Here is a 22327-nt window from a genome sequence, read left to right on the forward strand (position 1 = left end):
CTACCTCCCTTTCCCTCCCGCCATCTCTCTCCTTACCTCTCTCACCTCCTCCATCTCTCTCTACCTCCCTTTCCCTCCCGCCATCTCTCTCCTTACCTCTCTCACCTCCTCCATCTCTCTCTACCTCCCTTTCCCTCCCTCCATCCCTTTCAGCCATCTCCAGTCGAAACAGACGTTTCAGGAAGGCTTTTTCTTTTTTTAAACAGTGAAAAATAACACCCTTATTCTGATCATGTATTTCCTTAACAACAACACCTAGCTAACAGTTACAAAACAGCCATTTTAATTTGCTGTCACGCTGCATGATAAAAGATAATGAACTATGTTTATTTTACCTTTATTTAACTAGGCAAGTCAGTTAAGAACAGATTTTTATTTACAATGACGGCCTACACCGGCCAAACCCGGATGACACTGGGCCAAATGAGCGCCACACCATCGGACTCCCAATCACAGCCGGTTGTGATACAGCCTGAATTCGAACCAGGGTGTCTGTAGTGACGCCTCAAGCACTGAGATGCAGTGCCTTAGACCTCTGCCCCACCATGGGGCGGCAGGGTAGCCTAGTGGTTAGAGCGTGGGAATAGTAACCGGAAGGTTGCAAGTTCAAATCCCCGAGCTGACAAGGTACAAATCTGTCCTTCTGCCCCTGAACAGGCAGTTAACTCACTGTTTCTAGGCAGTCATTGAAAATAAGAATTTGTTCTTAACTGACTTGCCTAGTTAAATGAAAAATTACATTTTAGAACTATTTAGCAGGAGAAAGGCTGAAAAAATAGTGAATGAGTGTTGTGTCTATAACAAACTAGGAGTATGCTGGGGTGAGTGGTCAGTTGCCTGTAAGTCTCATTGTTTGGTACAATAACCCCTCCGCTACCCTCCTCTGACATGTGAGTGAAGGCATGACGGTCAGAGCCCCCCCATTCTCTGAGGGTCTGGCAGCGGGAGGGCTTTCGACACATACCTCAACGGTTGAAAATAAATAGGCTGACCTCCCATTACTGAACCCATGCCTCTGTGGTGTTTCACTGGGGTAGCGATTGGGGAAGGGAGGGGGGTCGTCACATGGCCCACTGCATGTCCATGGGAGCGGTTCATTGTTTGTGTTATTCCTCCCTGTTGACACCCGATCCAGTGTTGAGTCCCCATCTGTGTGTCTCTCTCTCTTCTTTATTTCGTTCCCCCCTCCTCTCCCCAGTAAACTATTCTCCAGGTTGTTGCTGTAAATAACAATGTGTTCTCAGGCAACTTACCTGGGAAAATAAGGGTAAAACAAATGTCTCTCTCTTTCCCGGTTCTCTCTCAATTAAATTCTATTAAAGGGTCTTTATTGGCATAGGAAACATATGTTTACATTGCCAAAGCAAGTGAAATGGATAAACAAAAGTGAAATCAACAATAAATAATAAAAAAACAGCCAAAATAACAATGTGCAAATAGTTAAAGTACAAAAGGGAAAATAAATAAACAGAAATATGGGTTGTATTTACAATGGTGTTTGTCCTTCACTGGCTGCCCTTTTCTTGTGGCAACAGGTCACACATCTTGCTTCTGTGATGTCACACTGTGGTATTGTATTTCACCCAATAGATATGGGAGTTTATCAATTATTTGTGGGTCTGTGTAATCTAAGGGAAATTTGTGGGAAATATGTGTCTCTAATATGGTCCCACATTTGGCAGGAGGTTAGAAGTGCACATAGCCTGTTTTTTCTTGAAAGTCAGGTCTGCCTACAGCAACCTTTCTCAATAGCAAGGCTATGCTCACTGAGTCTGTACATAGTCAAAGCTTTTCTTAAGTTTGGGTCAGTCACAGTGGTCAGGTATTCTGCCACTGTGAAATCTCTGTTTTTGTTAATTTAGTTAAGTTATTATCTTTTTGTTTTCTCATGATTTGGTTGGGGCTAATTGTGTTGCTGTCCTGGGGCTCTGATTGTGTTTGTGAACAGAGCCCCGGGACCAGCTTTCTTAGGGGACTATTCTTCAGGTTCATGTCTCTGTAGGTGATGGCTTTGTTATAGAAGGTTTGGGAATCGCTTCCTTTTAGGTGGTTGTAGAATTGAACAGCTCTTTTCTGGATTTTGATCATTTGCAGGTATCGGTTTAATTCTACTCTGCATGCATTATTTGGTGTTTTACGTTGTACACCGAGGATATTTTTGCAAAATTCTGCATGCCGAGTCTTAATTTGGCGTTTTTCCCATTTTGTGAATTCTTGGTCGGTGAGCGGACCCCAGACCTCACAACCATAAAGGGCAATGGGTTCTATATCTGATTCAAGAATTTTTAGCCTGATCCTAATTGGTATGTCAAATTGTATGTTCCTTTTGATGGCATAAAAGGCCTTTCTTGCCTTGTCTCTCAGATCGTTCTCTCTCTCTCTCTTCAGGCGGTAGAGACAGACCCTTTCCCGGTGAAGCTGCTCTATGACAAGTCACATGACCAGGTCTGGGTTCTAAGCTGGGGCAGCATGGAGAAGTCCCACCCAACCTTACAGGTAAGGAGTTATTGGTGTGTGGTGCGCGCAGGTGAGTGTGTTACTCTATCTTGGTCCATTCACTGGTCTATGCGTACGTGAGTATTTGCTTGTGTGAGTATTTAATTAATATATGTATGTTTTACAATATTTACCAGTCAGCAAACTGAAATTCACAGCTGTGGCGCTGTAGGTGTGTGATCCAGTCCATTTGGAGAGGATGTGTTGAAGACTTCACACTGTAGGCATGTGATCCAGTCCCTTTGGAGAGGATGTGTTGGAGACTTCACACTGTAGGCGTGTGATCCAGTCCCTTTGGAGAGGATGTGTTGAAGACTTCACACTGTAGGCATGTGATCCAGTCCCTTTGGAGAGGATGTGTTGGAGACTTCACACTGTAGGTGTGTGATCCAGTCCATTTGGAGAGGATGTGTTGGAGACTTCACACTGTAGGTGTGTGATCCAGTCCATTTGGAGAGGATGTGTTGAAGACTTCACACTGTAGGCATGTGATCCAGTCCCTTTGGAGAGGATGTGTTGGAGACTTCACACTGTAGGCGTGTGATCCAGTCCCTTTGGAGAGGATGTGTTGGAGACTTCACACTGTAGGCGTGTGATCCAGTCCCTTTGGAGAGGATGTGTTGGAGACTTCACACTGTAGGCGTGTGATCCAGTCCCTTTGGAGAGGATGTGTTGGAGACTTCACACTGTAGGCGTGTGATCCAGTCCCTTTGGAGAGGATGTGTTGGAGACTTCACACTGTAGGCGTGTGATCCAGTCCCTTTGGAGAGGATGTGTTGGAGACTTCACACTGTAGGCGTGTGATCCAGTCCCTTTGGAGAGGATGTGTTGAAGACTTCACACTGTAGGCATGTGATCCAGTCCCTTTGGAGAGGATGTGTTGGAGACTTCACACTGTAGGCGTGTGATCCAGTCCCTTTGGAGAGGATGTGTTGGAGACTTCACACTGTAGGCGTGTGATCCAGTCCCTTTGGAGAGGATGTGTTGGAGACTTCACACTGTAGGCGTGTGATCCAGTCCCTTTGGAGAGGATGTGTTGGAGACTTCACACTGTAGGCGTGTGATCCAGTCCCTTTGGAGAGGATGTGTTGGAGACTTCACACTGTAGGCATGTGATCCAGTCCCTTTGGAGAGGATGTGTTGGAGACTTCACACTGTAGGCATGATCACAGGTATGGATGTGTTTCAGGCCCACAGGAGGTTTGGCCAATGGGAGCCCTGAGCTCAGAGCTGGCTTATGCTTCTGGGAGAGCCATCATAATGTTTATAGGGTTGAGGTAATAGAGGACAGCAACACAGCTCCATATACTACAACTGTCAAGGGATTACTTTGTCATTTTGCAACAGACACAACATGTTTATTGTTATTTTCCTCTTCCTTTGGATGTTGTTATCCTATTAAAAGGTTGTGAGAACACTGTTTGTCAGTAGTCGGTAGGTGGAGAGGAGGAAACGTCTTATTAGCAAGGGAGAGGATGGAACGCTTGTCAGTTTGGGCTCATTGTGAAATCCTAATGTGTTCTCACTCCCCTGCCCAAGCGGGATGCAATGGGTCCCAAGGAAAGAGATAGAAAAGTGCCTTTTAAAAACAGTGTTGCTGTCTCAAACAAAGTGATTTTCTGCTTATTTAATCAATTCTTCTTCAAATTGTTGTATAGTCTCAAACTGCTCTGCAGAAGTGTTCAGGTGAATTGTCAGAACTACTAAAACATGCCTGGTGTTCTGTAGTCGCTCAATAGTAATGAATAATTACAAAATGAGGCTTCAGGTGGAGATGGTAGGCAATAACAAATCCACCACGCTGACCCTCAACACGGAGGCCCCTCAGGGGTGCTTGACTAGTTCCTTCCGGTACTCCCTGTTCATCCACGACTGCGTTATTAAGTTTGCTGATGACACGACTGTAGTGGGCCTGATCACTGATGACGATGAGACAGCCTATAGGACCTGACAGTGTGACCTGACAGTGTGGTGCCAGGACATCAGCTCTCCCTCAACATCAGCAAGACAAAGGAGCTGATCGTGGACTACAGGAAATGGAGGGCCGAGCACGCCCCGATCTACATCGACAGGGCTATAGTCGAGCGGGTCGAGAGCTTCAAGTTCCTCGGTGTCCACATCACTAAGGAATTCACATGGTCCACACACACCAACACAGTTGGTATGGCAACTGTATGGCATCCGACCACAAGGTGCTACAGAGGGTAGTGCGTAATGCTCAGTACATCACTGGGGACGAGCTCCCTGCCATCCATGACCTCTATACCTGTCATGCAGGTGATAGAGGACCCAAAAGCGACTTAACAGAAACAGAGTTTATTCAAGTCCAAACAGGGAATAACAGAAATCCTCTAGTCTGTAGAGGGGAATAACAAGAGAAGCGGCCACAGACTGCAGGTCGCTTCGGGTAGGCGCAGGCCGTAGTTGACAGAGACACCTGCTCACACGCAGCATCTGATGAAGGCAAAAAACACGACAGGACAGGGCGAAACACAATCACAGCACGGTGAATACTAAACAAGGAACCGACGGGACAGGAACGGAACACAAAGGAATAAATAGGGACTCTAATCAGGGGAAAGGATCGGGAACAGGTGTGGGAAGACTAAATGATGATTAGGGGAATAGGAACAGCTGGGAGCAGGAACGGAACGATAGAGAGAAGAGAGAGCGAGAGAGTGAGAGAGGGAGGGGGAGAGAGAGGGATAGAAAGAGGGAAAGAACCAAATAAGACCAGCAGAGGGAAACGAATAGAATGGGGAGCACAGGGACAAGACATGATAATAAATGACAAACATGACAGTACCCCCCCACTCACCGAGCGCCTCCTGGCGCACTCGAGGAGGAATCCTGGCGGCAACGGAGGAAATCATCGATGAGTGAACGGTCCAGCACGTCCCGAGACGGAACCCAACTCCTCTCCTCAGGACCGTAACCCTCCCAATCCACTAAGTATTGGTGACCCCGTCCCCGAGAACGCATGTCCATGATCTTATGTACCTTGTAAATAGGTGCGCTCGACAAGGACGGGAGGGGGGAGGGAAGACGAACGGGGGTGCGAAGAAAGGGCTTAACACAGGAGACATGGAAGACAGGATGGACGCACGAAGATGTCGCGGAAGAAAAGTCGCACAGCGACAGGATTGACGACCTGGGAGACACGGAACGGACCAATGAAGCGGAGTCAACTTACGAGAAGCTGTCGTAAGAGGAAGGTTTTTAAAAGTGGAAAGCCACACTCTCTGGCCGCAACAATACCTTGGACTCTTAATCCTGCGTTTATTGGCGGCTCACCGTCTGTGCCCTGTAACGGCAAAGTGCAGACCTCACCCTCCTCCAGGTGCGCTCACAACGTTGGACAAATTGAGCGGAGGGAACGCTGGATCGGCAAGCTGGGATGAGAACAGAGGAGGCTGGTAACCCAGACTACTCTGAAACGGAGATAACCCGGTAGCAGACGAAGGAAGGAAAATTGTGAGCGTATTCTGCCCAGGGGAGCTGTTCTGCCCAAGACGCAGGGTTTCTGAAAGAAAGGCTGCGTAGTATGCGACCAATCGTCTGATTGGCCCTCTCTGCTTGACCGTTAGACTGGGGATGAAACCCGGAAGAGAGACTGACGGACGCACCAATCAAACGACAGAACTCCCTCCAAAACTGTGACGTGAATTGCGGGCCTCTGTCTGAAACGGCGTCTAACGGGAGGCCATGAATTCTGAATACATTCTCAATAATGATTTGTGCCGTCTCCTTAGCGGAAGGAAGTTTAGCGAGGGGAATGAAATGTGCCGCCTTAGAGAACCTATCGACAACCGTAAGAATCACAGTCTTCCCCGCAGACAAAGGCAGACCGGTAATGAAGTCTAAGGCGATGTGAGACCATGGTCGAGAAGGAATGGGGAGCGGTCTGAGACGACCGGCAGGAGGAGAGTTACTATTGACTTAGTCTGCGCGAGTCCGAACAAGCAGCCACGAAACGGCGCGTGTCACGCTCCTGAGTCGGCCACCAAAAGCGCTGGCGAATAGACGCAAGAGTGCCTCGAACACCGGGATGACCAGCTAACTTGGCAGAGTGAGCCCACTGAAGAACAGCCAGACGAGTGGAAACAGGAACAAAAAGGAGGTTACTAGGACAAGCGCGCGGCGACGCAGTGTGCGTGAGTGCTTGCTTAACCTGTCTTTCAATTCCCCAGACTGTTAACCCGACAACACGCCCATAAGGAAGAATCCCCTCGGGATCAGTAGAAGCCACAGAAGAACTAAACAGACGGGATAAGGCATCAGGCTTGGTGTTCTTGCTACCCGGACGGTAAGAAATCACAAACTCGAAACGAGCATAATAAAACAACGCCCAACGAGCTTGACGAGCATTAAGTCGTTTGGCAGAACGGATGTACTCAAGGTTCTTATGGTCTGTCCAAACGACAAAAGGAACGGTCGCTCCTCCAACCACTGTCGCCATTCGCCTAGGGCTAAGCGGATGGCGAGCAGTTCACGGTTACCCACATCATAGTTGCGCTCAGATGGCTCACAGGCGATGAGAAAAAATAAGCGCAAGGATGAACAAATTAATTTCTTCAAAGACTGGAAGCGCTGGGATAGAATGGCTCCCACGTTTTCACCTCTGAAATGCAGTCAACCTCGACAATGAATTGTCTAGTGACTATCCAACAGACTATCCAACAGAGAGAGATGGTATGTTAGCTAGTAACGGATAGGAGCGGAAGTAAAACGTTCTTTTAGAAGATCAAAAGAGGGATGGGTTAGGAACTGGACCACTTAAAACACGTCTTGACAGAAGTAAGAGCTGTGAGAGGGGCAGCAACTTGACCGAAATTACGAATGAAACGCCGATAGAAATTAGCGAAACCAAAAAGCGCTGCAACTCGACACGTGACCTTGAACGGGCCAATCACTGACAGCTTGGATGTTAGCGGAATCCATCTGAATGCCTTCAGCGGAAATAACGGAACCGAGAAAAGTAACGGAGGAGACATGAAAAGAGCACTTCTCAGCCTTTACGTAGAGACAATTCTCTAAAAGGCGCTGTAGAACACGTCGAACGTGCTGAACATGAATCTCGAGTGACGGAGAAAAATCAGGATATCGTCAAGATAGACAAAAACAAAGATGTTCAGCATGTCTCTCAGAACATCATTAACTAATGCCTGAAAAACAGCTGGCGATGGCGAGACCGAACGGCAGAACCCGGTACTCAAAATGCCCTAACGGAGTGTTAAACGCCGTTTCCACTGGTCCCCCCTCTCTGATGCGCACGAGATGGTAAGCGTTACGAAGGTCCAACTTAGTAAGGCACCTGGCTCCCTGCAGAATCTCGAAGGCTGATGACATAAGGGGAAGCGGATAACGATTCTTAACCGTTATGTCATTCAGCCTCGACAATCCACGCAGGGGCGCAGAGTACCGTCCTTCTTCTTAACAAAAGAACCCCGCCCCGGCCGGAGAAGAAGAAGGCACTATGGTACCGGCGTCAAGAGACACAGACAAATAATCCTCGAGAGCCTTACGTTCGGGAGCCGGCAGAGAGTATAGTCTACCTCGAGGAGGAGTGGTCCCCGGAAGGAGATCAATACTACAATCATACGACCGGTGAGGAGGAAGGGAGTTGGCTGGGACCGACTGAAGACCGTGCGCAGATCATGATATTCCTCCGGCACTCCTGTCAAATCGCCAGGTTCCTCCTGAGAAGTAGGGACAGAAGAAACAGGGAGGGATGGCAGACATTAAACACTTCACATGACAAGAAACGTTCCAGGATAGGATAGAATTACTAGACCAATTAATAGAAGGATTATGACATACTAGCCAGGGATGACCCAAAACAACAGGTGTAAACGGTGAACGGAAAATCAAAAAAGAAATAGTCTCACTGTGGTTACCAGATACTGTGAGAGTTAAAGGTAGTGTCTCAAATTTGATACTGGGAAGATGACTACCATCTAAGGCAAACATGGGCGTAGGCTTGTCTAACGGTCTGAAAGGAATGTTATGTTCCGAACCCATGCTGGCCATGAAACAACCCTCAGCCCCAGAGTCAATCAAGGCACTGCATGTAGCAACAGAACCGGTCCAGCGTAGATGGACCGACATAGTAGTACAAGATCTAGATGAAGAGACCTGAGTAGTAGCGCTCACCAGTAGCCCTCCGCTTACTGATGGGCTCTGGCCTCTTACTGGACATGAATTAACAAAATGTCCAGCAACTGGCAATAGAGGCACAGGCGGTTGGTGATCCTCCGTTCCCTCTCCTTAGTCGAGATGCGAATCCCTCCCAGCTGCATGGGCTCAGTCTCAAAGCCAGAGGAGGGAGATGGTTGCGATGCGGAGCAGGGAAACACCGATTGATGCGAGCTCTCTTCCACGAGCCCGGTGACGAAGATCTATGTTCTATGCGGATGGCGAGAGCAATCAAAGAGTCCACATCTGAAGGAACCTCCCGGGAGAGAATCTCATCCTTAACCACTGCGTGGAGTCCCTCCAGAAAACGAGCGAGCAGCGAGGATGGTTCCACTCACTAGAGGCAGCAAGAGTGCGAAACTCAATAGAAAAATCCGTTATGGACCGTTCACCTTGGCATAAGGAAGCCAGGGCCCTAGAAGCCTCCCTACCAAAAACTGAACGGTCAAAACTATAATCATCTCCTCTTTAAAGTTCTGGAACTTGTTAGAGCAATCAGCCCTTGCCTCCCAGATAGCTGTGCCCCATTTCGAGCCCGGCCAGTAAGGAGAATGACGTAAGCAACCCGAGCTCTCTCTCTAGAGTATGTGTTGGGTTGGAGAGAGAACACAATCTCACACTGCGTGAGAAAGGAGCGGCACTCAGTGGGCTGCCCGGAGTAGCAAGGTGGGTTATTAACCCTAGGTTCTGGAGGCTGGCAGGCCAGGAAGTAACAGGTGGCACGAGATAGACTCTGGAACTGTCCAGAGAGGTCGGAAACCTGAGCGGCCAGGTTCTCCACGGCATGGATGAGCAGCAGACAATTCCTGCTCGTGTCTGCCGAGCATGGCTCCTTGGATCTTGACGGCAGTGTAACGAGCGTCTGAAGTCGCTGGGTCCATTCCTTGGTCGGTTCCTTCTGTCATGCAGGTGATAGAGGACCCAAAAGCGACTTAACAGAAACAGAGTTTATTCAAGTCCAAACAGGGAATAACAGAAATCCTCTAGTCTGTAGAGGGGAATAACAAGAGAAGCGGCCACAGACTGCAGGTCGCTTCGGGTAGGCGCAGGCCGTAGTTGACAGAGACACCTGCTCACACGCAGCATCTGATGAAGGCAAAAAACACGACAGGACAGGGCGAAACACAATCACAGCACGGTGAATACTAAACAAGGAACCGACGGGACAGGAACGGAACACAAAGGAATAAATAGGGACTCTAATCAGGGGAAAGGATCGGGAACAGGTGTGGGAAGACTAAATGATGATTAGGGGAATAGGAACAGCTGGGAGCAGGAACGGAACGATAGAGAGAAGAGAGAGCGAGAGAGTGAGAGAGGGAGGGGGAGAGAGAGGGATAGAAAGAGGGAAAGAACCAAATAAGACCAGCAGAGGGAAACGAATAGAATGGGGAGCACAGGGACAAGACATGATAATAAATGACAAACATGACAATACCAGGCGGTGTCAGCGAAGGCCCTAAAAATTGGCAGACTCCAGCCACCCAAGGCATAGACTGTTCTCTCTGCTACTGCACGGCAAGTGGTACCGATGCACCAAGTCTGAAACCAACAGGACCCTGAACAGCTTCTACCCCAAAGCCATACTATTCCTCCTGTTATTATGTTTCTCTCTGCATTGTTGGGAAGGGCCCATAAGTAAGCATTTTACTGTTAGTCTACACCTGGTGTTTTACGAAATATGTGACAAAAAAAAAATTGTATTTGATTTGATTTAAGATCCCGTTTCACATTACTTCACCCTTATACTACAGTGTAATATTCCTAGTAAAGTGGGGACCTATAGGAGATAAAGCATTTCTTAATAGCATTGAGATTCACCAGTCTGCCTTGAAATGAGTGCAGTTCAATATAAAAGCCACTCAGTCAGTACAAACCAATTCCCCTTCAGGTATTAAAGTACAGTAGGAGTAATACAGTAGAGAGAATAACAGCTGAGGTAAAAACACAGTAACACTGTGTAACACGGTGCTTATGATCCATTAGGATGAGCGATGACAGGGTGATGGTATGAGTTTCCAAACACCCTGAGCGTGTGAGAGCACATTATGTGTGAGTCCGATCATTAACTCTGGACCTTTGTAACAATGTAACAATTCTAATGCCCTTTTTTTAACAAGGTTTCTCTTCAAACCCTGTAGGGGTTAGAAGTACAAGGGGTATCTGTTTTTTAAAAGTCGGTTATGAGCAGAGCTTATATGAGGGGCTCTGTAGCTATGTAGACTGCGGTGGCAAAGGGAGTATAATAACTTGTGTTATTTTCTCTGCGAGTAGTTCACTCACAAGAAGACAGCAAAATCCAAAATCTGGCCCACCACTGACAATGTGATGGTGTTAGCGCTTTAGTGAGGATGGCACAGGCTTCAGATTAGTATCTATCAGTGGAGGCTCCTCTAAGGAAGGGGAGGACCATCCTCCTCAGTAAATTTCAAAAAATGAAATTTTTTAAAACATTGAAAGATATATCCTTTTTAGATAAAAAAAAATATACTAAATGTATTCAAATGTCACCAAAGAATCGATTAAAACTCACTGTTTTACAACGAAGGTCTACAGTAGCCTCAGCAGCACTCTGTAGGGTAGCACCATGGTGTAGCCGTCCTCCTCTTGGTACATTGACTTCAATGCAACACTATCAACAAGGCAGGTCCTACAGGCCCTAGTTTTGATGCACCTTGACTAATGTTCAGTCATGTGGTCAAGTGCCACAAAAAAGGACTTAGGAAAATTTTAATTGGCTCAGAACAGGGCAGCACGACTGGCCCTTGGATGTACACAGAAAGCTAATATGAATAATATGAATGTCAATCTCTCCTGGCTGAAAGTGGAGGAGAGATTGACTTCAACACTACTTGCATTTATGAGAGGTATTGACATGTTGAATGCACCGAGCTGTCTGTCTAAACTACTGGCACACAGCTCGGACACCCACAAGAGGTGTCTTTACAGACCCCAAGTCCAAAACAGACTATGGGAGGCACACAGTACTACATAGAGCCATGACTACATGGAACTCTAATACCTAGGATAGGATAAGTAATCCCTCTCACCCCCCCTTAAGATTTAGATGCACTATTGTAAAGTGACTGTTTCACTGGATGTCATAAGGTGAATGCACCACTTTGTAAGTCGCTCTGGATAAGAGCGTCTGCTAAATGACTTAAATGTAAATGTTAAATGTATTCCACATCAAGTAACTGACACAAGCAGTTACATTTGATTTAAATAAACTGATTAAAAAAACACCTTATGGAACAGTGGGGACTGTGAAGCAACACAAACATTAGCACAGACACACACACACACACGGATTTAGTACTGTAGATATGCGTTAGTAGTGGAGTAGGGGCCTGAGGGCACACAGTGTGTTGCGAAATCTGTGAATGTATTGTAATGTTTTAAAATTGTATAAACTGCCTCAATTTTGCTTGACCCCAGGAAGAGTGCCAAGCTAATGGGGATCCATAATAAATACACCCTCTTCCATAGACTTACACAGTAATTATGACAACGTCCGCAGGACACCCTCCAACCTATCAGAGCTCTTGCAGAATGAACTGACATGTTGTCCACCCAACCAAAGATCAGAGAACAAATCTAGTACTGAAAGCGTCAGCTACAGCTAGCTAGCACTGCAGTGCATAAAATGTGGTGAGTAGTTGACTCAAAGTGAGAGAAAGACAATAGTTGAACAGTTTTCAACAAATTAATTTCTTCAAAAATGAAGAAGCAAGAGAGAGAGTCATTTTTTTACTATCAGTTTTCACTTACTAGTAAATGCAGCTCACTACTTTAGTTACTCAAACATCGAGCTCAAGCAGAGGGATGGTATGTTAGCTAGCTGGCTATGACTATCCAACAGAGAGGGATGGTATGTTAGCTAGCTGGCTATGACTATCCAACAGAGAGGGATGGTATGTTAGCTAGCTGGCTATGACTATCCAACAGAGAGAGATGGTATGTTAGCTAGCTGGCTATGACTATCCAACAGAGAGGGATGGTATGTTAGCTAGCTGGCTATGACTATCCAACAGAGAGAGATGGTATGTTAGCTAGCTGGCTATGACTATCCAACAGAGAGGGATGGTATGTTAGCTAGCTGGCTATGACTATCCAACAGAGAGGGATTGTATGTTAGCTAGCTGGCTATGACTATCCAACAGAGAGGGATGGTATGTTAGCTAGCTGGCTATGACTATCCAACAGAGAGGGATGGTATGTTAGCTAGCTGGCTATGACTATCCAACAGAGAGGGATGGTATGTTAGCTAGCTGGCTATGACTATCCAACAGAGAGGGATGGTATGTTAGCTAGCTGGCTATGACAATCCAACAGAGAGGGATGGTATGTTAGCTAGCTGGCTATGACTATCCAACAGAGAGAGATGGTATGTTAGCTAGCTGGCTATGACTATCCAACAGAGAGGGATGGTATGTTAGCTAGCTGGCTATGACTATCCAACAGAGAGGGATGGTATGTTAGCTAGCTGGCTATGACTATCCAACAGAGAGGGATGGTATGTTAGCTAGCTGGCTATGACAATCCAACAGAGAGGGATGGTATGTTAGCTAGCTGGCTATGACTATCCAACAGAGAGGGATGGTATGTTAGCTAGCTGGCTATGACAATCCAACAGAGAGGGATGGTATGTTAGCTAGCTGGCTATGACTATCCAACAGAGAGGGATGGTATGTTAGCTAGCTGGCTATGACTATCCAACAGAGAGGGATGGTATGTTAGCTAGCTGGCTATGACTATCCAACAGAGAGGGATGGTATGTTAGCTAGCTGGCTATGACTATCCAACAGAGAGAGATGGTATGTTAGCTAGCTGGCTATGACTATCCAACAGAGAGAGATGGTATGTTAGCTAGCTGGCTATGACTATCCAACAGAGAGGGATGGTATGTTAGCTAGCTGGCTATGACTATCCAACAGAGAGGGATGGTATGTTAGCTAGCTGGCTATGACAATCCAACAGAGAGGGATGGTATGAATTAACAAAACTCCATTCGGTTGTTAGCTAGCTGGCTATGACTATCCAACAGAGAGGGATGGTATGTTAGCTAGCTGGCTATGACTATCCAACAGAGAGGGATGGTATGTTAGCTAGCTGGCTATGACTATACAACAGAGAGGGATGGTATGTTAGCTAGCTGGCTATGACAATCCAACAGAGAGGGATGGTATGTTAGCTAGCTGGCTATGACTATCCAACAGAGAGGGATGGTATGTTAGCTAGCTGGCTATGACTATCCAACAGAGAGAGATGGTATGTTAGCTAGCTGGCTGTGACTATCCAACAGAGAGGGATTGTATGTTAGCTAGCTGGCTATGACTATCCAACAGAGAGGGATGGTATGTTAGCTAGCTGGCTATGACTATCCAACAGAGAGGGATGGTATGTTAGCTAGCTGGCTATGACTATCCAACAGAGAGGGATGGTATGTTAGCTAGCTGGCTATGACAATCCAACAGAGAGGGATGGTATGTTAGCTAGCTGGCTATGACTATCCAACATCAAGAGAGATGGTATGTTAGCTAGCTGGCTATGACTATCCAACAGAGAGAGATGGTATGTTAGCTAGCTGGCTATGACTATCCAACAGAGAGGGATGGTATGTTAGCTAGCTGGCTATGACTATCCAACAGAGAGAGATGGTATGTTAGCTAGCTGGCTATGACTATCCAACAGAGAGGGATGGTATGTTAGCTAGCTGGCTATGACTATCCAACAGAGAGAGATGGTATGTTAGCTAGCTGGCTATGACTATCCAACAGAGAGGGATGGTATGTTAGCTAGCTGGCTATGACTATCCAACAGAGAGGGATGGTATGTTAGCTAGCTGGCTATGACTATCCAACAGAGAGGGATGGTATGTTAGCTAGCTGGCTATGACTATCCAACAGAGAGGGATGGTATGTTAGCTAGCTGGCTATGACTATCCAACAGAGAGGGATGGTATGTTAGCTAGCTGGCTATGACTATCCAATAGAGAGGGATGGTATGTTAGCTAGCTGGCTATGACTATCCAACACAACACTAGAACTCTTCCAAGTCAAAATAAGCTTTTGGTTTTATGAATTTATTGCCACCTGGGCCCACTGCAGTAACTGCTTACTGACTATACACTATAATATTACTGCATGATAGTAGTGGGTTTACTAATGCATTAGTCATATTAGCTATGTTAACTAGGACGTTACTTTAGCTAATATGGAGACAACGATGCCGGCTGTGTGTAGCGGTATGACATGGTTTGGCTTGGAAAGTTTTTTTCACCTGGTCACATACAGCTGATATGTTATTCATTGAAGTCCACGAAAGAAGGGAAACGGTGAGGGGAGGAGTGCATAGAGGCTAGAAGTAATACAACGTGGTTGCTATGAAAGTGAACTGTGTTTATGCATGATCAGGGGTGTATTCATTCTGCTGATTCTGTTGAGAAACTTTTCTTAAACGGAAGCAAACGAAACAGTGATGAAAAAATAACTGAATTTGTCCAATGGAAACTCTTGTTTGCAACTGTTGGACTAATGATTGCACCCTAGATAAGCTAGATGCAGGAAAGAGTGTGCAAGAGTGTGCAAGGTGGTATAGAATGTGTCACTATCTGTCTATGTGTCACTGTCTGTCATCTCAAATTTCTCTCCACCTGTGTACACCTACATTGTAGGCCATGCTCATGAAAAAAAGAATCCTCCCTCATCATAAACAGCACTGACCCCCACTGGTATCTATAGTTGTTTTCCCTTTTAAACAAATACCTTCTGCATGGAAGACTTACTGGGGTTCCTTAGATAAGTAGAGCCTACCTCCTTTTAGTGCGACAGTTCTATACAGAAAAACAAATCTATTTCAAACAAATAGAAAAACTGCTTAATATACTGTTATGGAAGAACAAGTTGTTTGATTGGCTACTGCGGGGTCTAATGTATGGACAAGGCAGTGGTTATATACATTAAACATCCCACTAGTCCTTGACAGTGACCTGATCATGTAGGGTACCTGATGAAGCATGTGTCATGTACGCACTTGGGGGGGGGGGGGGGGGGTCCAAAGAGAGTGGATGGATAGATCGTCGTCCAATGAGAAATGGGATGCGTCAGACCGACGCCTTTGACTAGTGAGATAGCAGCTTTATCTGTGTCTCTCCTAAAGCAACCATTACCCAATACAATCCTATATCAGGTCTTGAGGTGAGGCCATATTGCATAAGCCTAACTACTGCTCTATGTAGGTCCTTATCTGCGATAGGGTACACGGCAACATTAACATCTGACTGTTTTGCTGTTATGTTTAAGTACAGTTTCCGACCCATACTTTCTCTTACTGTTCTCTGGCTGGGTAGGTGATACTTGTATTTGTATATTTCCTTTTCTCATGTTCTTCTTTGCTCTGTTCCAGGTGATTCCTCAGGCCAGTGTTGGAGAGGTGCACCACACCATCCGCACCCCCTTCCAGAGGGTTGATGACTTCTTCATTCCTCCAACCAACCTCATCATCACTCACGTCAGGTACGGATGTCCCGCTAACCTTAAACACAGGTGGTGAACTCACCACCTCATCATCATAGCAATTCCTCCAAAGTAGAGGAGAAAAGAGCATATTAGAATTTTAATGAGAATCCTCACCGCACTGTAATCACCAAAACATACTATTAACCTTTCCCTTGAACTTTGTCATCTTAGGTTTGGCTTCGTCTTTCTTAAATCTGAACCTGCGGTGCATAAGATTGACTTAGAGACCTTCCACCGAGTCAAAACCATCAGCCTGAAGACCTACAGCTGTGTGCCCGTCAGCATGGCTTACACACACCTGAGTGGATTCTACTTCATCCAGTGCCAGTCTCAGAGCAGGGACCCCTCGTCAGCCCAGCCACAGCTCCTGATCGACAGTGTCACCGACACCGTCATTGGGCCCAACCTCAACATCACGGGCCAGGCCTACGTGTCCCCGAATGGCCGCTACATCGTTACCCCGGACCAGCAGAGCGGGAAGGTCAGAGTTCAGACAGTGTCCTTCCAGGGGGTGCTGGGTCTGAGCCGGGAATTGGACACCTCCCTCCTTGTGTCCGACCTGGTCTTCCAGCCCTCCTTCACTGAGTCCAATCAGTACACGGTGGTAGCTGCTTCTGGCTCAGGCATGGACCTGGTTTTCTCTGACCTGGCGTCAGGCCACAGCGAGGTCCTCAAGAGCCTCAAGGAGCCCCTGTCACCCCACACCTGGCCCTGGGGGGGGCCCAACAGAGTGGTGGTGTCCAGCGGACTGTTTGGCCAGTACCTGGTCACACCCTCAGCGGAATCCCTCTTTGTGTTGAACGGCAAACAGAAGACACCCCACTGCGAGGTGTCAGACATCAAGAGAGGGAACACAGTGGTGTGGGTGGGAGAGGTATGAGAAAGAGGGCAGAGAGAGAGAGATAGAGAGAGAAAGAGAGATCAGGCCAACACACTTAAGATATATGTGGACATAAGTGGACTCAACCCTAGGACTGAGTGAGAGGAACACATGTCTAGGTTATTGTAACAAAAATACACAAAAAATTGTCATTGAAAAAAAATATTAAGAAAATCCTATTGTGATATTTTTACGGGGAGAAGGTGCGTGGGGAGGCCCTTCAGTGCAACAGTGATCTATGTGCACTTAACTGAGAGGAGTTGTACATTATAGCACTTCCTTGTAACACTGCAGATACATGTAACAGGAGAGGGATATAATGATGACGTTTTGAAAACATTAACTATGCACAATGCTCACTTTTTTAGAGGAAAGCTTTTTGGTTTCAAGATGTTTGTCGTTCACCAGTGCTGCAAATAGTCACAACAAGATGTCTGTCTGACTTTAGTGTATACATGTGTTTTCAGTCCTTTTCAAAACCACTGCTCGCTGTTATTTGCCTTTGTCTGTGGAAATGTTATTGTACGCTTTTTCTAAAAGCTCTCATCCTGACCAACACATATAGGTTACTTTAAAACACATGTTGTACCCTATAAATCATAACCTACTTTCAAAAAAGACCACGTTTCCATCCATTAGCTAAGAACAGTGGATATCTAATAGCCTACAGTAGAAAACCTATTAAAACATGTTATTGTACAAAGACTAGATATGGTACAGTATACCAGCTCTTCCCCCTCCATCTCACACAGTAAACCTACTTCCAGTTTTGATCCGGTGACCTCCTAGTCCTCTGTCTACTAAGTCTAGCATTGTAAGGATCTTGTTCATCAGCATGGAGGTATTGTAAGTCCTATGTATCTTGTTTCTGCCCTATAGCTCGATTCCATCACACTCCATGACTGAAATCCAACTTCCCCTAAAGAATAGCTCTTCCTATTGCAGTATTACTGGCTAGTGCTGTGTGCCACGAGCTAGTTAAAGCAAAACAACACTATCAAAAAAGACATAAACCGAGATAATCAGACTTGTTGTTCATGTTTGTGATTTATATATTTGCTAATAGTTTACTCATGCAGATACAGAAGCAAAGGCTTGATTATGTTTCCTAGACCACTGTTGCACTGAGAGAAATGTGTGTATTTCAGAAAGAGTGAGGCAGAGATATGTAGTATATATTCAAAAAGCTCAATTCGAAGCCCAATTATTTTGCAGATGTCATGGAAAAACAACATTTCAGGAATTACCATAAAAAAAGCATCAGGCACCCAGACCACAGTACCTATCCTGCCACCAATACAGAGAAACTTCAGAATAATTCATATGAGTCACCACCAAAGGCTTAATCAGGACTGAGTGTTCCATATGCATGTCCTGAGAGTTGAGGCTCATCACACTAATGTTATTTCAGAGCAATCAAAGGTGCATTGTCGACAAGGTAATTTCCCCTTGAATGACATCTGCAGCATTTACCGTAACTGTGACCTCCGCGATCATCAGGAAAATTTACTTTAAAAGGTTCATTGTCACTGGTACAATGTGCTTGTCGTCAACGCGCCTCTGATTGAATCCCGGCCTTCGAGTGCACAGGATCACATACTGTACATTGCATACATTTTCTCTAACCAAGACCCTGTAGACCGAACCTCTTGGTGTGATGTTGACATTAGAGATACTGTTGTAGATATACATTGTTCTTAGTTAGATTAGAACACATTCAAACATGAACTGTAGAGTTTTCTTTATGCATTTCCTGTATTCTGGTTTTTGAGGGAAATGGTTTGTTAAAAAAATCTAATAAAATTACCAAAAAAAGCTTGCAGCTGTGTCACACTATAAATTACTTTGAACATAAAATATATAAATATTCAGGGACAAATTTCCACCAAACACATACATCTGTTGCTAAGGTGAGGCCTAACTATGGTACAAAACTCCAAACTGTTAATTTTACTGTGTATGTATTTGAATGTTACATGAAATTGTTTGTTTGTTGATGTTTGGGCTCTGGAGTTGGCTTTTTTGCGGAGCAGTTTCACATTTCAAATGGGTATCCTGACACCTGGACAGCACGGCTCTGAAAATTTTACAATATTCTTCTTCGATCCAAAGCCCAATTGAGACAGTGTAACTTTCTGTCTGAAACCAGGCAAGAGTAATTTCTAACTGTGGAGTGCCATTTGTAGTGCTCAGAAGAGTGGCACGGACCAGTCAATGATAAATATAGTTTTTTCTGTTGAGTCAGGATGTGGTAATAGGTTTTGAGTTGCCCCCCCATCACTCAAAATAATAGCTCAAGACCCTGTTGAGATTTGAGACATTGACTAACCACTAAGAATATATCAGCACTGTGGTGATAGTTGGCTGAAACATGCATCATTGTTACTATCCCTAAGACCTGGCTGTACCTGCATCTACATCTCATATTGTAAACAGAGCTGCACAGTCCTTTAAGAACTCAAACAGAGCTGCACAGTCCTTTAAGAACTCAAACAGAGCTGCACAGTCCTTTAAGAACTACAACAGAGCTGCACAGTCCTTTAAGAACTCAAACAGAGCTGCACAGTCCTTTAAGAACTCAAACAGAGCTGCACAGTCCTTTAAGAACTCAAACAGAGCTGCACAGTCCTTTAAGAACTCAAACAGAGCTGCACAGTCCTTTAAGAACTCAAACAGAGCTGCACAGTCCTTTAAGAACTCAAACAGAGCTGCACAGTCCTTTAAGAACTCAAACAGAGCTGCACAGTCCTTTAAGAACTCAAACAGAGCTGCACAGTCCTTTAAGAACTCAAAGTTCTTATCAGATATGAATTAATACAGGCTCAACTAAGTGGATTCAAATCAGCAGATATGTCACTTTTCTTTTAAATTAATATCAACAACACAAGATGCCTAAATTAGAGGATACATGTGTGCTGTTCTAAGATCTTTAGTAACCTAGGTAACCTTAAAGGCTTTTAGCTGTATCCGTGCTGGTGTATCTCTATGCAACACATTCTCATTGTTAAGGCAATTACTGTTGTATGTGTTTTGTGAGCATAATCCTGTACGTTACATCAGCATTTTCTATAGTGAGTGAATTTTCCCCAAGAAGACATTAAAACCTGAGTTTGGGTGTTTAAACTGATAATTTCTCATCCAATTGTTAAGTCCACTGATCATTCTTGTTGTCCACTCGCAAACTGTGAAGGGATGGTTCCTTTAATGTTTCCTCCACACCTGTCCATGACAATGTGTGTCTCAATCTTCCATTCAAGTTAATAAGATTTTGTTAACTTTCTCTCTGGTCTTTGTTCGATTTTGATGTACAATTTGGCCGCATATGGATGATTTGATTCCATATTCAAAAAAAAAATGATTCAGAGAAACGTTTTAATATTTTTTAGTTGAATCACCGGAACTGAAATGTAATGAACAGGTGTCTATACCCCATATTATCCACAGACAAGACCCAGCTCACCAGTGATGTATTTGAATTAGCATTGACTGTAAGGATAAGACATCAATTGTATTGTGTTGCCTGGGATGTAACTTCTCTTTCCCCCTAGTTTTACAATAAAATATGAAAATTAAGTACTTACCAAGAAGCGTCTTGTCTTTACAAACATGCTACAGAATGGGTAAATAATTGTACCCATAAGAAGGTGCCTAGATTCTCATTAGATACTATTAATTTAATCTCCCAATCTATGGATGCCAAAACAGAGGGAAAAAGAGAACATGCAGAGGTTATTTCTGTTGTGGAGGTGCACCACTGTTTCTTAAGTTAAAGTTGGAGGGCTTCCAAAAAAAGTTATCTGATTTTCTAATCCCATATAACTGTGCTTCGAAATTGCATGGTTGACAAGAAGTCTACAACAATATTGATGAATCGCAGGTTCTTTGCCACTCACCGATTACCTAATGATCCCACCTACTCCACCCCCTGTCCCTCTCTTAGCAATTGTCATTCTTAATCCTTGTTTATACCTGGCGCTAACATGCGTCCTTTGTCCTGATCTTGTCCACATTCTGATTGTGTCTACATTTCCAGACAGATGATTAAAAGACACATTGTGATCTGATTGTGATCACATCTTCCCGACCACCTTTGGAGGTAGTCAAGCACGCATTGTGTCTAGATATCAATCAAGCGTGAAAAGATCTGGATGGTCAAACCTTTTAAATCATCATTATACCAGCATCTAAAATGATTGACAGGCATAGAGGCAGAACCATCATTCCCCTGTACTGTACCATCCTCCCTCCACTCCTAGTAGCACCATTGATTTATGGCAACAGTCATGGTCTTAATAATAAAAATAAACACAGTCATATTATTTTGAAATAATATGCATACAGGGAGGCACCAGACAATCTGGTCACAATGCGGACAGTTAAGAGACACATTTTAATAAAATGTGTAGTTCATATTGATCAGATGATAAAACTCATATATTACCGCAAGGTGTAAATGAGGCTTTAGTGTCAGACAACTGCTGTGATAGCTAGCTGGCAACTGGCCTTCAGACTTGTGGAAGTTTATGTAATCTATAGGCTTCAATGTTCAACATGGTCTCCGATCCATGTTCATTACTTACAGCAATGTGCTTGTGAGGGACACTGTCAATATCCTCTTCATCAGCATCAGGTTTCCCAGGACACACAGTCCCTTCCCAGGCAGAGCCGAGCAGATCAGGATGGTGGCTCAAACCGCAGAGCATGACAAACTGATCACACGGCCAATTACCACCCTGTTCACTCTGCCTGTGTCCCAAAAGGTACCTTATTCCCTCTGTAGTGTACTACACTCTTAGAAAAAAAGGTTCCAAAGGGTTCTTCGGCTGTACCCATAGGACAACCCTTTTTAGTTCCAGGTAGAACCATTTTTGGTTCCAGGTAGAACCCTTTTGGGTTCCTTGTAGAACCCTCTCTGGAACGTGTTCTTTCTGGAACCAAAAAGGGTTCTTCCTGGAACCAATAGGATTCTACCTATGGGGACAGCCTAAGAATCCTTTTAGGTTACTAAGAGTGTACTTTTGATCAGGGCACATAGGGCTCTGGTCAAAAGGTGTTCACTATGTAGGGAATACAGATGTAGGATCTTAATTTGATCACCCTGTTGCAGGAGAGCTTGTAGTATATTTGAGGTTTATAAAGTCTTCTAAAGTTTGTAATTTCCACTTTCAAAATGTCCCTTATGATAAATGTATATACCCCTACAAAAAATGTCCATTAATTATAATCCACATAATAC

General features: G+C 44.9%; 1 protein-coding gene across 2 annotated transcripts in view; it reads left to right on the plus strand.

Annotated features, from left to right (window-relative positions):
- Nucleotides 1-20667, plus strand: part of LOC124013740 (follistatin-related protein 4-like) — a 293669-nt gene extending 273002 nt beyond the window's left edge. For both annotated transcript variants that reach the window (XM_046328219.1, XM_046328228.1), the window contains 3 exons: nucleotides 2389-2496; nucleotides 16099-16208; nucleotides 16383-20667. In XM_046328219.1, coding sequence (XP_046184175.1) covers nucleotides 2389-2496; nucleotides 16099-16208; nucleotides 16383-17091 — 927 coding nt within the window. In that variant the 3' untranslated portion in view covers nucleotides 17092-20667. The remainder of the gene's footprint in view (nucleotides 1-2388; nucleotides 2497-16098; nucleotides 16209-16382) is intronic.
- Nucleotides 20668-22327: the final 1660 nt, after the last annotated feature.

Source organism: Oncorhynchus gorbuscha, linkage group LG02 (assembly GCF_021184085.1).
Source record: "Oncorhynchus gorbuscha isolate QuinsamMale2020 ecotype Even-year linkage group LG02, OgorEven_v1.0, whole genome shotgun sequence".
Taxonomy (NCBI): Eukaryota; Metazoa; Chordata; class Actinopteri; order Salmoniformes; family Salmonidae; genus Oncorhynchus; species Oncorhynchus gorbuscha.